At 40.6% G+C, this 13545-nt stretch overlaps 1 protein-coding gene across 1 annotated transcript; it reads right to left on the bottom strand.

The window, feature by feature from the left end:
- Positions 1 to 209: 209 nt before the first annotated feature.
- ankrd6a (ankyrin repeat domain 6a) lies at positions 210 to 12662 on the bottom strand. Its single transcript, XM_069143511.1, has 16 exons — positions 12576 to 12662; positions 12429 to 12463; positions 9304 to 9455; positions 9099 to 9197; positions 8172 to 8270; positions 7973 to 8071; positions 7664 to 7762; positions 7285 to 7362; positions 7009 to 7113; positions 6742 to 6807; positions 4995 to 5147; positions 4668 to 4820; positions 4198 to 4311; positions 3729 to 3938; positions 2201 to 2470; positions 210 to 830 (listed from the first exon to the last, which is right to left on the bottom strand). Exons 3-16 carry the CDS (start codon positions 9451 to 9453, stop codon positions 615 to 617), a joined length of 1911 nt encoding a protein of 636 aa, XP_068999612.1. The 5' UTR covers positions 9454 to 9455; positions 12429 to 12463; positions 12576 to 12662; the 3' UTR covers positions 210 to 614.
- Between the last annotated feature and the right edge of the window lie 883 nt (positions 12663 to 13545).

The following is a 13545-nucleotide window of genomic DNA, read 5'->3' on the forward strand; positions in this document are numbered from 1 at the left end:
CAGATCACATTTCAACGATGAGGTCATTCTGCCGAATTACTCAGATAGAGAGGTGAGAGAGGAGGAGAAGAGTGAGAGAGAGAGGGGTGAGAGACATAGAGGAGTAGAAAGAGAGTGCCCGCATATTCACGTGCAACACAGAATACTTTCTATCAATGTCACAGTTATCAGAATCATCAGAGTACATTATAGCAGGGTATATAGTTAGGAATCACAAACTGTATGTGTGGATATCGTCACTTGTGGCAGAAGGGTTGAGTTTTTATGAGGTAAAAGGGTTATAAAGAGGGGCCAGAGCAGTTTAACAAAAGTTCACGTTACATCACGAAGTGGGTGTTGAGAATTGGGAGGTACATCCAGGGTCAAATTAGATAACTGGGGAGGACATGTGGTTCTGGCACTTTGAGAAAGATACTTCAAAGAGGGTTTGCTACACCCACGTGGACTTTATTACAGTAACTTAACAGTAAACATTATTTTTGTTTATGACTTATCTATTAGCTACATAAAATACAAATTATAGCATCTATGTACTTCTTGTTAATTAGTTAATTAAGTATTCGTTCACATACATGAATACAGTGGATTTGTGGATTTATTTATTAATTTCCATGTCAGTCTCTCGGGCATTGATCCCTGTCAGGGACAGTCAGCCTCTTATCACTGGTCCTCAGCGTCTGAAGCTCCGCCTCCAGCGTGCTGATTCGCTGTAGCAGCTCCTTCCTGTCTTTCTGGGCTCTGAGCTCCGCCTGCTGCTCCACCTCCAAGATCTTCCTCTCACACCAACGTTCCATCTGAGTCGACACTGTCTCAAAGAAACGCTGAGTCACCTGACAGGACACAGAAAGTGGTTGACAGTTTTAAATTAATTAATTAATTAGAGGCAGCATGAAGACTGAACCCTTATTTAGAGTTCTAGTGAATGTAGACACGAGAGAGCTGCTGATATTCACATCTCACTCTCTCTGAAAAATGAAATATTCCGTTCACCACAGTAATCTCTGAAATCTCCGAAAACAAGAGCATCCTCAAAACCAAACCAAAAGTCCATCAGCTGAAGAAACATGATGATTTTGAATTCTTAATGTGAACACACCTGAAACGTTGCTAATAATAATGAAGGTAATCCTTCAACACATCACAAAGATTGGGCCTTTTGTAATTTATGAATATTGTAGGTGAGAAATAAGAGCACAGATTTATATTGTATGTTTGCTAGTTTTCTTATTTTTTTTATTATCTGTATTGCTTATCTCTCCTTATGATTAATTCTGATTGATGATGTGCAGCCCTTTGGTCAGCCTTTGTTGTCTTTAAATGTGCAATATAAATATGTAATATGTATATAAATACATTTGACTTGGCTCTGTTGAAGGTAAAGAAGCACACATTGGTTTGGTACATTTGGTTATGATGATAAGAAATAAGAATTTTTCAGTCTACAAGTCCTGATAGAAAGGTTCATATATGGATACATGCTCATCTAATAGTGAATGAGTTTAATATCTTGATGAGTTTCTCTCCTCCGCTGTTGTCTCCTCTCTGAGGGCCAAAACAATTCCCCTCAACACCATTGAAGTTTTCATTAAGGAGGGAGGGAAGCGTGTTCAAATTCAAGCTTGAGATGATGGACTTGAATGTGATGTGTGAAATAAATAATTGTCTGTATGTGATCTGTCTGTTGGTATTTGATGGGTTTTTGGACCCGGCTAATCTGTTGAATGGTTTGAGAGTTACTCATTAGGCTCCTGTGACGTTATGACATTCATGCTGGTTTGAAGTTGTGTCTTAGTTGAAGGTCACCGGGGAACAGGACATTACAACCTGGTGGAGGACCTGCAGTTTTCAGTCAGGTGCTGCAGCTGCTCTTCTGGCTGCACCGACTCAGAACCGACTCTGTGATTAAACAACTTTGACTGTTTGATTTAAACATTTACTGACACGTATGACGTGTGGCTTGTTATTTGAAGGACTTCAGATCTGTTATCTCCCTCAGAGATGTGCACACAATGACATCACATGTAGTAGATCACAGCAACAAGACCCATCTAGTAACAAAACAAAATGACGGTCTGAGGCTTGAAGTAAATCATTTTGTAGGATGAAGGAGTACTTGAATGACAGGTTCGGTCCGGTCCAGGCCCATCACTGCCTGAGGAGGTGGCTGGTCCCCCCCTCACCCCCCCATTAATCCACTCACCTCCATGGCATGCAGATTGTTCCTCTCCTGGCTGAAAGTGGGCTCAGTGGGCCGGTCGAAGATGAACTCCGCTGTTGTGGTGCTGTCAGCATTTATCCCGGTGTGCCTGCTGCCTCTCAGAAGCTCCCCGAAGTCTTTCCTGTGTGGTCTTCCATGGGTGTGGTCCTGACGTGGGGTCAGTCTGGCCCCCTGGTCGTGGATGGTGGACTGGCTGCTGCTGTTTGAGAAACCCTCCCCACGCGATGGCACCACTTCTGCTGTGGTGTTGTCCTGCAGTCCCACAGGTTGCCAGAGGGGGTCAGCAGAGCCCAGCAGGAGGCCCACAGAGCGTTTGGCAGGCAGAGGAAACAGGCTTGTGTTCTCATAGTCATCTAACAGGAGAGGCGAATAAAATAACATTTCTGTTTTCATTTAGTGTTCGCTTCATATCAAATGACTATAATGTACAAATGACAAGCAGCAGACAGAAAAGAATGCATCATTCCCTTCTGTCATATAATCTTTCTAAACTCTCCCTCATCCATGCTGTACAATTATTATTTTAAAATGCGAGCTGTTTATTTTGATTTAAATTCTACATGTGAAAAACTCATGGTCCACTTACTATGTTTTTCTGGACCTTTCTACCAGATCTCATGGTTTTCTTCAGTGGACGGAGCTATGTAGTTATGGCTAAATTGGCATCAAGTGACCTACAGATCAATTATCTCCATGACAACTGATAAAAAAAAATCTATAAATAATTGAAATATGTTTTTATAAGTGTTTCTAATTCCAAGATCCAGAATAAACTGTATTGCTTAAAGAAGTAATCTCACAGATTTGATTTTAATTTAATGTCTGACAAGTGTCCATGACTGAATGAGTTAACACAATGTTGACCAGCCATCAAAGCCCTTCCTGATCCAATTAACACGTATTTATATAGTTAGCGACACGTTCTCCATCACTCAGCAGTGTTTTTATAGCAGAGGGTGGGGAGGAGCTAATGCAACAGGCTTGCTCTTAAACTACCGACCAACTGATGTCATAAATCTTTTTCAAGTGAAGTCCAAAACCAAGCAGCAGTTACAGTTTATCATCATTGATGCTGAAAAAAGAATGAAACAAATACCGTTATTAATCTCAACATTTTGTTGCTTAATTCCTGAAAACATTTTAAATTTCCTCAACTGATTTGATCTTAAAGGACAAAAAAGTTTTCAGTGAAATATTACATGACACTAGTTTTATTTTTTTTGCAAATTAAAAAATATTTGTCTGCTCGAAGTTTCCGTAGGATGTTTTTGGTCACTTTGAATGTTTATTCATAGTTTGTTTCAGTCACAATCCTGGGTGAAGCCACTGATACTGTAGCAGTGATCACAGCCACCACGCACTGCTGAACACTCCTTTAAAAGAGAACCATCTGCATTGTAGAAGCTGTTCTCATCATACCTGGTGACCTGTTCACTTTCATTTCAAAGTACGTCCTGCTCCCCGTTTGCTCCGGCTCTCGGCTCCCCAGACTGCAGGTCGACTTTGAAGGCAGGATGTTGACATAGGTGGCCAGTGAAGTGCTGCTTTCTCCAGATAAGACCGACAGCAGAGGGAAAGATTCATGGTCAGCTTCTGCCACCGACTGCTCCACAGATGGAGACGGCAGCAGCTTGAAATACTGCGCTTCGTCTGGGACGTGGACACCCATGTCCTTGACCTGGGAGAGACACCACCTCTTCAGTTCATGTCTCACTGCTGCCTGTTTCAGACAAGAATCAAAGGCATGTTTTTCTTTGTCTTGTATTTATGAAGTGACAAAACAGACAGAAATTCAGTCTAAATTTAATGAAATTATTTACTGTATTTTTGACTTCCATTTCACTAAATCAAAAATAACCTTTTTTAAAGTCTTACTGTGGGCTGTCAATCATGACATAAACCTCCTCAGAGCTCAAACATGAAATGAGATCGTTCCACATGTTTCCTGTACATAGAGAAAGGGAAGGTGAGCAGTGTACCTGTGTCATCAGAGCCTCCTCTCTGCCCTGAGCAGCTCTCTGTTCCATCTTGTCAATCACGTGTTTCCTGTCTGCTGCCGCTCTCTCCTGGTTCAGCATGTCCAACACTTTAATCTGCTCAAACCATCACATAATAACTCTGTAACTTAGTTATGATGAAATGGGTCTTCCTTTGAGTTGGGTTTAGTTATCTAACTTCTAAACTAACTGACAATGTTTATTACAAGTGGAGACTCAGAAACACAAAAACATCCAGAATTTTTTTTTTTAAATGGAACAAGTATTACTGTTTTCATTTGCTTCCAAAGATGAGAGGGCAATCCACACAACATACTGTATATACAAGTGGTTCTCCTGAAAAAACAGACGTTGGTATCAAACTTGGAAAACCCAAATGAACCAATGTCTTCCGACTGTGAAGCTGTTCAAGAAAAGTGAAGTCATGATTGTAGAGGAGAGTAGAAGCAGACCTGGTGTCTGTTCCTGCGGTCCATCAGTCCCAGCCGCCTTTTCACCTGCTCCTCCATGCTCACAATGCGAAGCCTCATCTCCCCCTGCGTGGCTTTCAGCTGCTCCTCCAGCTGCTTCACCAGAGGCTGACAGTAGCAGCCAGTGGCCGGTGCCTGAAAAGAGAAAAGTCACGAACAGCCAGCAGCCTCCCCTCCTAAAGGTTTCTACAGCACCTGCTCAACATAGCGAGTTCCTAGTTATTAAAACTCTGCTCCAAGCACTTTGGTTTTGAGGTACTTCACTGTTTTACCCTCTCAGCATTAGGATTTAATGATTTATAAAAGAACCTGGCAAACTTTTCCTTCCTTGTCCCGGTAAAGAGTGTAGACCTGGTAGGTTTTTCCGTTTTGAGTGGATCTATCGACACCATGGTCACAGAGCGGTTCCTTCTTCGTGCGGGAGTCATTCTTGACTTTAGGGATGTCATCTCCATTCGAAGGCTGCAAAGAGGTAAAAGTAAAACACTCTTGGAAACAATTGTAACATTTAGTTTTCCTTGATAATACCCGACCATCTCTTCATGGAATATTCTCATCTGTGTTTAACATGCAGTGATTAAGACATCACTCTTTGAACAGGTTATTCAGCTGTGTTTCTCTGATCATCACTACAAACATCAGCACAGTTATTTTGTTCGTCATGTAGCATTGAGAAATTATATTTAAGTCTCAGAATATTGGAGCGGGGATTCTGAAATACCCTCAAGGATTCTGGTCTGCGATGGACCTCTGGAACCTGTACAGCAACACGGTTTTTATTCTGAGAAGTAGTTCCTCCTCCATGTTAAATGTGTGAACTATGGTATATAAACACAACTCAGTGATACAGCATCATTATATGACTACAATACTAAAGTAATGAGGAAGATGAGTGGAGCAGCACTTCAACCGTGATATTTATACACTGCTCTAAAAACTAAAGGGAACACTTAAACAACACATCCTAGATCTCAATGAATGAAATATTCCAGTTAAAATCTTTATTCATTACATAGTGGAATGTGTTGAGAACAAAATAACATAAGAATGATCAATGGAAATCAAAATCATTATCCATGGAGGTCTGGATTCAGAATCATACTCAAAATAAAAGTGGAAAAATCAGATCACAGGCTGATCCAACTTCTGTGGAGATTCCTGAAGACAAGTCCAAATGAGTCTCAGTAGTGTGTGTGTCCTCCACGTGCCTGTATCACTCCCTACAACGCCTGGGCATGCTCCTGATGAGACCACGGATGTTCTCCTGAGGGATCTCCTCCCAGACCTGGATCAAAGCATCGGTCCACTCCCAGACAGTCTGCGGTGGACGTGGCGTCGGCGGACGGAACGAGACGCGATGTGCCGGATGTGCTGGATTGGATTCAGGTCTGGGGAACGGACGGGCCGGTCCGTAGCATCGACGCCTTCATCGTGCAGGAACTGCTGACACACTCTAGTGGTGAGAGCACTGGCAAAATGCAAAAGGGACCAAAAATCATCCAGAAAGGACGAGGACAGAGAAACAGTCTGTGGTCACCACCTGCAGAACCGTTCCTTTATAGGGTTGTCTTGATAATTGCCTCATTTCCACCTGTTGTCTGTTCCATTTGTACAACAGCAGGTGAAACTGATCCACAATCAGTGTTGATCCTAACTGGACAGGTTGATTTCACAGAAGTGGGATTGATTGGAGTTACATTGACTTGTTTAAGTGTTCCCTTTATTTTTTGGAGCAGTGTATTAAAGTGATGTAACAGTGAGAACTGACTCACAAAATCCTATCTATCTATCTATCTATCTATCTATCTATCTATCTATCTATCTCTCTCTCTCTCTCTCTCTCTCTCTCTCTCTCTCTCTCTCTCTCTCTCTCTCTCTCTCTCTCTATCTATCTATCTATCTGAGAGCCAATCAGCTGATCCCAGTGTGACTTCAGTGTTCTCAGAAGAACACGAGAACATATTCTGAATGTTCTGAACGTCTCCTGGCAGCCTCCACTGTGGACTCACTGAGCCTTTCTTTTATTGAAGGGACAGGTGAACTGCTAACGACTCACCTGGACGGCTGCTCTGCTCTCCATTTGCTCACTGCTGGGAGTTTCCTCCACCAATGAACTGCTGTCCTGCTCATGACACATAGGTAAGATGAACAACACAAAATTCATGCACAATATAAAATTAAAACTGTAGTGGACAACAACAAACACTACTATTTTAGTTTCACTGTACAGATTTTACTTCGTGACACATCATAATAATTTTATTAAAATTCAAACAAACAACTGTCTTTAATGCACGTTATGAAATATTGATTATTTTCTTACTTTGTCTGGAAGTGTTTCTATTCTGGTGACAGACTGAGTTCTGTGTTCTGCTTTCAGTCTTTCTCTGCGTTTCCTGATTGTTCTTCCTCTCAGGAAGCGTCGGACCTAACATGACAACACATGGTTACATCACTACTTTTTATTATTCATTAACAACAATAACTATAACAACAGAGAAACTTTGAATGCAATTACAAACACAGTCCTTTTCTTTTAATCTAATCTAATACCAGAATACAAACTAAAAGAAGATAGTTTGTGTTTCTGCAGATCCACCTGAGGAGCTTTGGCCAGAACAAGTGACAGCTCTCTGTGATTGTTATCTCTGGCCTTGTCGAGGGCTGTTTTTCCTACCTGGAAGACGAAACACAAAAGAAAAACAGCTCTAAGACCCAAAATGTGTAATTTAAAATTGGATTTAGATTAAATTTGGAGAGAAGTAAAACATGTCGTGTTGTGAAATATATATTATAATTGATGGCTTGTTCACAGTACAGTATTACAATAGCTTACGTGAATGAAAAAGGACAATCACTTATATCAGACTGTTATTGCCAAATCATGACAATGAAGTTAATAGATTATATGAGAGCTCATGATCAGATATTTTCCGTGTCATTCCACTGTGAAATTGAACATGTAAAGTGCAACTTACTTTGTTTCTGATGTTGCCATCAGTCCCAGCCTCCAGTAAGAGCTCAACGGTTTTCTTATGATTTAGAGCAGCAGCCACATGGAGAGCTGTGTTCCCTCCCTACAGGTCAGCACAGACACATGGACAGTCCAGGGGGACTTCATACATCAACCATCCAAATACACACAGCTGAAATAAAGTCACTAACCAGTGAAACCATGAAAACATCCCCACACATCAGTTAAAGCATCCACATGTTCTTCCACGGGTGTTGTAGTTGGAAATAAAAAAAATCCCTCCTTATATCTGTTGATCTTTAACATACTGAACCTGGTTTCTCTCCGTTACAGAGCACAGCGAACTCAACAGGATTTTCACCAGAGTCAGGTTGTTGTAGCGAGCAGCCACATGCAGACAGGTGTCCCCCACCTGCAACCACAGCAAAGCTTCATATTTCATGTAAAGGTCTGACTGTGAATACATGGATGGAGTCCTCATTTTAAAATAAATCTCTGAGAACCAGACTCACATTGTTCTTGGTGTCTGGAGCTGAACCTCCGAGCATTAAAAGGCGAGCGGTCTGAGCGTGTGCGTTCTGACACGCCAGGTGAAGCGCTGTGTTTCCTGCCTGAAAGAACATCATCCAGTTACTTCACAATAAAGACAGCTCATAACTTTCCGAGGGGAAAAACCAGGTACTCTGATGTTATCTACATTTGGCACAAAGGTCCACGGTGTTATTCTCAAGACAGAGCAAATGAAAATAAAAATCTAAAAATATGAATAAATATATATCAAACATGCAGTCAGTTCATCGAGTTAAAGTTGGAGTGAAAGGTGGGAAACTATAAATGAGCTTCAAATGACTTTTTTCAGTTCAGTTTGTAGATTTAGGTCATCAGGTTACAAGTGACGAAACACTGCGATTACCGTTAAAGACACATCAGTCAGCTCCAACTATCAGAGACCTACTTGGTCTGTCCAACGTTCCTGTTCAGTTCTGAAGTAGCTCCAAGAACAGCAGCCTGTTATTTACAACACGATCTGTGTTATTAAAGATTGAGTCTTTATGGTTTAATATGTTATTAATGATGGAGTCAGTGGGTTGTGAATCACAGCTGAACTGGAAACAACCCTTGTCATCATTATCATCATCAGTGAGGAAGTCCACTGATAAAAGCTGCTGACTTAGATGATTCACTATCATCACTTATGGATGTCCTGACTACAGTTTATCATTGAACATTTTTCTTTGACTCCGTTAACATATTTTTCTTTCATTATATAACTTCCAGTGAATTTTGAGGTCTGTATCGATATTGCCATCATGATCATAAATATCTTGAATACTTTTATTATTTTTTCTATAACTTGCTATTTTCTTTTATTTAGTTTCTTCACAGAACAGAAATAGAGATGACATCTTTTGTTATGAATATTAATAATCCAATCCAACCTTGTTCCTGATGTGTACATCGGCTCCAGCCTTCACCAGCAGTTTGACACACTGAGAGAATCCGTGCCAGGACACCTCATGTAGCGCCGTGTTGCCGTCCTCAAACAGATGCGTAAACAATATTGTCATCACAAACTCATCACTTCCAGCATTTTCCAGAAGGTGTGTTAATGACTTGTGACTTGTAGAGCAGCTCCACACTCACTCTGTCCTGCAGGTCTACAGCACAGCCTCCCTGAATCAGAGCAGCTATGTTCTCACTGTTTCCCACCGTGGCACTTTGATGCAGGGCTGTGTGGTGACCTGAGCCGTGGCATAAAGGTGGAGGTACATGGACCGCTGACTGTTCACTCATCACTGCTGGCACACATTCAGGCACATTTACCTCCAGACTTCTGGTGTCCGAGAGTGTTAGATCAGTGAAATGGATGGGCTTTTTTTCATTTAAAACACTGCAGTGGTCTGTACTTTTGTGTCTTTGTCATGTTTTACAGTGAAATAAAGTAACAGAAATATAAATGTCATTGTGCCGTTGACTGTCATGTTCTACGTTTCTTTCTGGATGTCCAGTGTTTGTCTCCCACCTTCCCTGTTTCCTGCCAGTTTATCACATGACCTCACCTGCTTCTCGACTGCAACCATGTCTCTGATCAACTGTTTTACTTAATTTTTAGCCAAATGGCCTTAAATCTTTGACTTCTCTTCCTGCGTACCTTCTGGCCTGTTTCTAATCTGTGTTTTTGAACATTCCTGAAAATATGGATCCTTTTTTTGCTGCCTTTGTTTTGTTGTCTGTCTCCGTCCTGAAACCTTGTAAGAGCTTCATCTATAAAATGTGTCTCAACTTTAACATAAAGTATTGATACATTCAGAGACATTTCACATTGTATCATAAGATCAACAAAACCTCTGTAACTTTAACATGTCCGTGTCAGTACCAAAGCACTCGGACATGATTTATAGGTTTGTCACTTCCTGCCATCACAAAAATAAAAGCTTTAAAGTCAACTGAAAATGTCCACAGCAGCTGTGGTGCGTCGAAGAATGTTAAACTTTCAAAAGTTTCAGAATTACAGACAGACAGACAACAATATTTATGCACCAGAGGTCATCAAAGTGTCTTCAGTGAAGACTACAGCAGGATAGACTGGATAATCTCCTGTTCTCCAACAAGGCAGCAGAACTCTGATCCTAAACACAACCAAACTCTTTCTCCCATTTTGTTGACTGGCTCACTGAAAACCACTGATCTGGACTCTCATGGTGACTGTCCTGCTCCTTTAATGGGAAGCATCTGACCCAAATGACAAAGGATTCAGTGCTGCAGTATTTGATGTGATAGTCAGATTATGCTCCATGGCATAGGTCAGCCTTTAATCCGTGCTAAACAGTCCTGAACATGAAGCATACAATAGTGAATTCATTGCTCCCCCTTCACTAATCCCTCCTGTATTACATACAACTGTCCTCATGTTTGTCTTGTTACACCAGGCTGGGTTTATATATTTGTACTTCTACTGAGAGATACTGTTCAATGTCTTTTTGATCACAGGATCAGCGCTGGCAGCATTTAATGTGTTGCAGTGTGTGTTGTGCTTATTTTTTTTAGAAAGATTTAAAGCTGGTGACCACTGACTTTTTTTCCAGCACTCAACCCTCACGGACTTCACTCATGTCATATCTGTGCACAGCTGTAATTCTTCAGTGTTTTAGCCTGTTAGGGCTCGAATTGTTTTTAAAACGGGACACAGTATTGTGACATCACACGTTGCTTGGAAACAACGCAACGCAATTGGAAAAGAAAGAATGCCATACCTCCAGGAATTATCTGAAAATGTCTGCTTTTGATATTGGAGTTGACGGTTTATATTAGTTGGCATTATACATAATATCTAAATGTATGAAATGTGTTTGTTTAATTGACCTAAACCTGGGAAAGCAGTAAACATCAGCAAACCCAATGCATATGTTTTAATTTCAATACAAAAAACTTGAGACTAAACATATGATAACAATAATTACAATAACAAAGAAGCCAAAATTAATAAATTACAACAATGCACCCCTGACAAAGACAAAACTCTTAAAAAACATCATCAAAATTGGACACGACATTGAGAAGAAAAAAAAATCTAAACACAAGAGGAAGAGGAAAGACACCTGGAGCAAGCATGCTGAAGGAATAGAAGGATTTTCCCTGAAGCACAACATTTTTTTTATATATATAAATTTTATATATTTGTTTCCTCATCATGTAGGGTGCAAATGTAGCACTTAGGGTGGTCTTTCCGAAACCGGCAATAAATAATCACAGCAGCAAGTAGAAGGTGATGTCACTACTTCTGAGTTGATTTGGGCTCTACGATCTGTGCTTGGTTTGTTTACATTTATTGTGGGTGAAACAACGTCATAAGGACGGCTATGTTAGTAATTCCGCGATGAAATATGGGAAAGAACCTCAGGAAAGTCTGCATAATTGCAGACTCGCAGAAATGACACAGAGAAGGCCAGAAAGTCTCAACCAGTGCTCTCACAGATATGACAAATGTACATTGGTACAGCCCTAAGCCCTAAGCCCTCGCTGGTTTACCATGAATGCGCCTCACAGTCCGTGAGTGTTGGGTTTGTGATTGTCCCTTCATCTTCTTGTGAATTTCCTGTTTTACTTTGTAACTCCCCTTGTGTCTTATTCCCTGTGTCTTCACTTTCTGCCCTTGTGTCATCCTGCCTTTGTAATTGTCTTCCCTGATTGTTTCCACCTGTGGTCAATTCTTTCTCCGCCTCATGTGTCTAAATTCTGCTTGCTGCTCAGCTGCTGTGCCAGACTAGTGTAGTTTACATGCCCAGCAGTTCTCCCTCTGTTCTGTACTGACTTGTGTTTGGCCTTTAGAACCTTGTCTGTTGGGCCTACTGTACCTCTGCCTGGTTATTTGGCTTTCTGGATCATGCCTTTCATAACTTCTTCCTGTTAGTTCACTCTCTTTACTGAAGCTTGATTCACAGTGTCACTTTTGTGAATCATGCTTTGGAGTCCAATGCCTTAAACATACAGTGATAGTATGTTAACAATAAAAGATTTTCATGTCCATATTAGCAGTGTCGTGTAATGTCAGAACGAAAGAAGGGTAAATGTATATCATAATGATGAGTACTTTAATATTAATAAAGAAAGAAGCATATGGCAAGTCAAAAAGTGTAAATGACGAATCTACAAATCGATCAAAATAAGGTTTCTATAAAAATATAATTTAATGTACTTTGGGTTTACTTTTGTTAAAAAATATTGAATTATAGGTGTTCACTAAAAAAAAAAAGGGTGATATTCTTTACCTTATCCTCCAGTTAGCCTGGAGATGTCGGTTATGCTGCAGAAAAAAAGAGCATTCATGTAAAATCCCAACAATCCTTTGAAAGAAGTGGCAGCTGTTTGTGGTGTCAAAGAAGATGCTGCTGCAAAAACAACTGCTGGCTGCTTACTTGGTGTGTGAAGATATGCTGAGAGGATGCCAGCTGCTTTAATGCATTATAGCTTAGAGAGAGAGAGAGAGAATGGCAGTAGTGCTTCCATCTACAATAATAGCTCTAAGCCTCCATCTACATTTGTGCACTGCTGTGTAAAAAGGTTTAAGATGTGAAATCCCAACAAGATGTGAGCTGCTTTCAGGCTCATGTAGTGAATCTCAATCACACACATTCTGTTGGTGCAGTTCTTTGGTAATTTTGTCTGACGTGCACTCCACAAAGATTAACATCACAATGAAATCTGTGACTCATCCTGCTGTGCAGTGAAAGATGCTATTAAAAAAAAAAAAAAAAGTATTCACATCAAAAAGTTAATAAATAGAAAATGGGTGAGAGGGTGTCACTTTACATACTTTTTAGTTCAACCCACAGTGATCACCAGATTGCTTATTACCTGTTAAGGTGGTAGATATATTCTTTACACATAATGTCCTGACATTGACTACTTCTCATGCACTGAGCATATATCATAGTGTTTTACTATTTCCACACATCAGTGTAAACTACATGTTTATGTACTATGTGTCAGAGCTGTTTCATGCCTTTGCCTGTCACAGATAGCTCAGATGACTGGACCAGCAGCTTTTAGTTGCTCCTCCAGTAAGATTGGTACCCAGAGATGACTGGGCTTTCTCAGTCTCTGCTGTGCAGCTGTGGAACAGCCTCCCCATCGAGATCAGGGCTTAAAATTCATGACCAGTTATCCAACCTTGACTGAAAACATATGTATTTGCGCCACCATTTCCATAAATTTCAGGCCCAAGAATCATGTGTGTGTGCGTGTATGCGCGTGTGCAAAGATTTTCCATTGAAGATTTTTGTCCAGGCCTAACAGAGTGCACATTAAAGAAATGGTCAAGATTGTTTGTGAGTCAGTTTTACTATGTTTATGTGTTTAGTATTTTGATTGACACATCCTGCTTAT

This window comes from Embiotoca jacksoni, unplaced genomic scaffold (assembly GCF_022577435.1).
Source record: "Embiotoca jacksoni isolate LCO1_2020_lvr unplaced genomic scaffold, fEmbJac1.0.p SCAF_110, whole genome shotgun sequence".
NCBI lineage: Eukaryota > Metazoa > Chordata > Actinopteri > Embiotocidae > Embiotoca > Embiotoca jacksoni.

Bases quoted from the DNA above. Each gene is read 5' to 3' on its own strand.
- ankrd6a (XM_069143511.1), bottom strand. From the start codon at position 9,453: ATGAGTGAACAGTCAGCGGTCCATGTACCTCCACCTTTATGCCACGGC. The intron at 9,198-9,303 runs GTGAGTGTGGAG...CATCTGTTTGAG, and splicing joins CTGTAGACCTGCAGGACAGA to GACGGCAACACGGCGCTACA. The intron at 4,821-4,994 runs GTTCTTTTATAA...TTCTCTTTTCAG, and splicing joins AGGAAGGAAAAGTTTGCCAG to GCACCGGCCACTGGCTGCTA.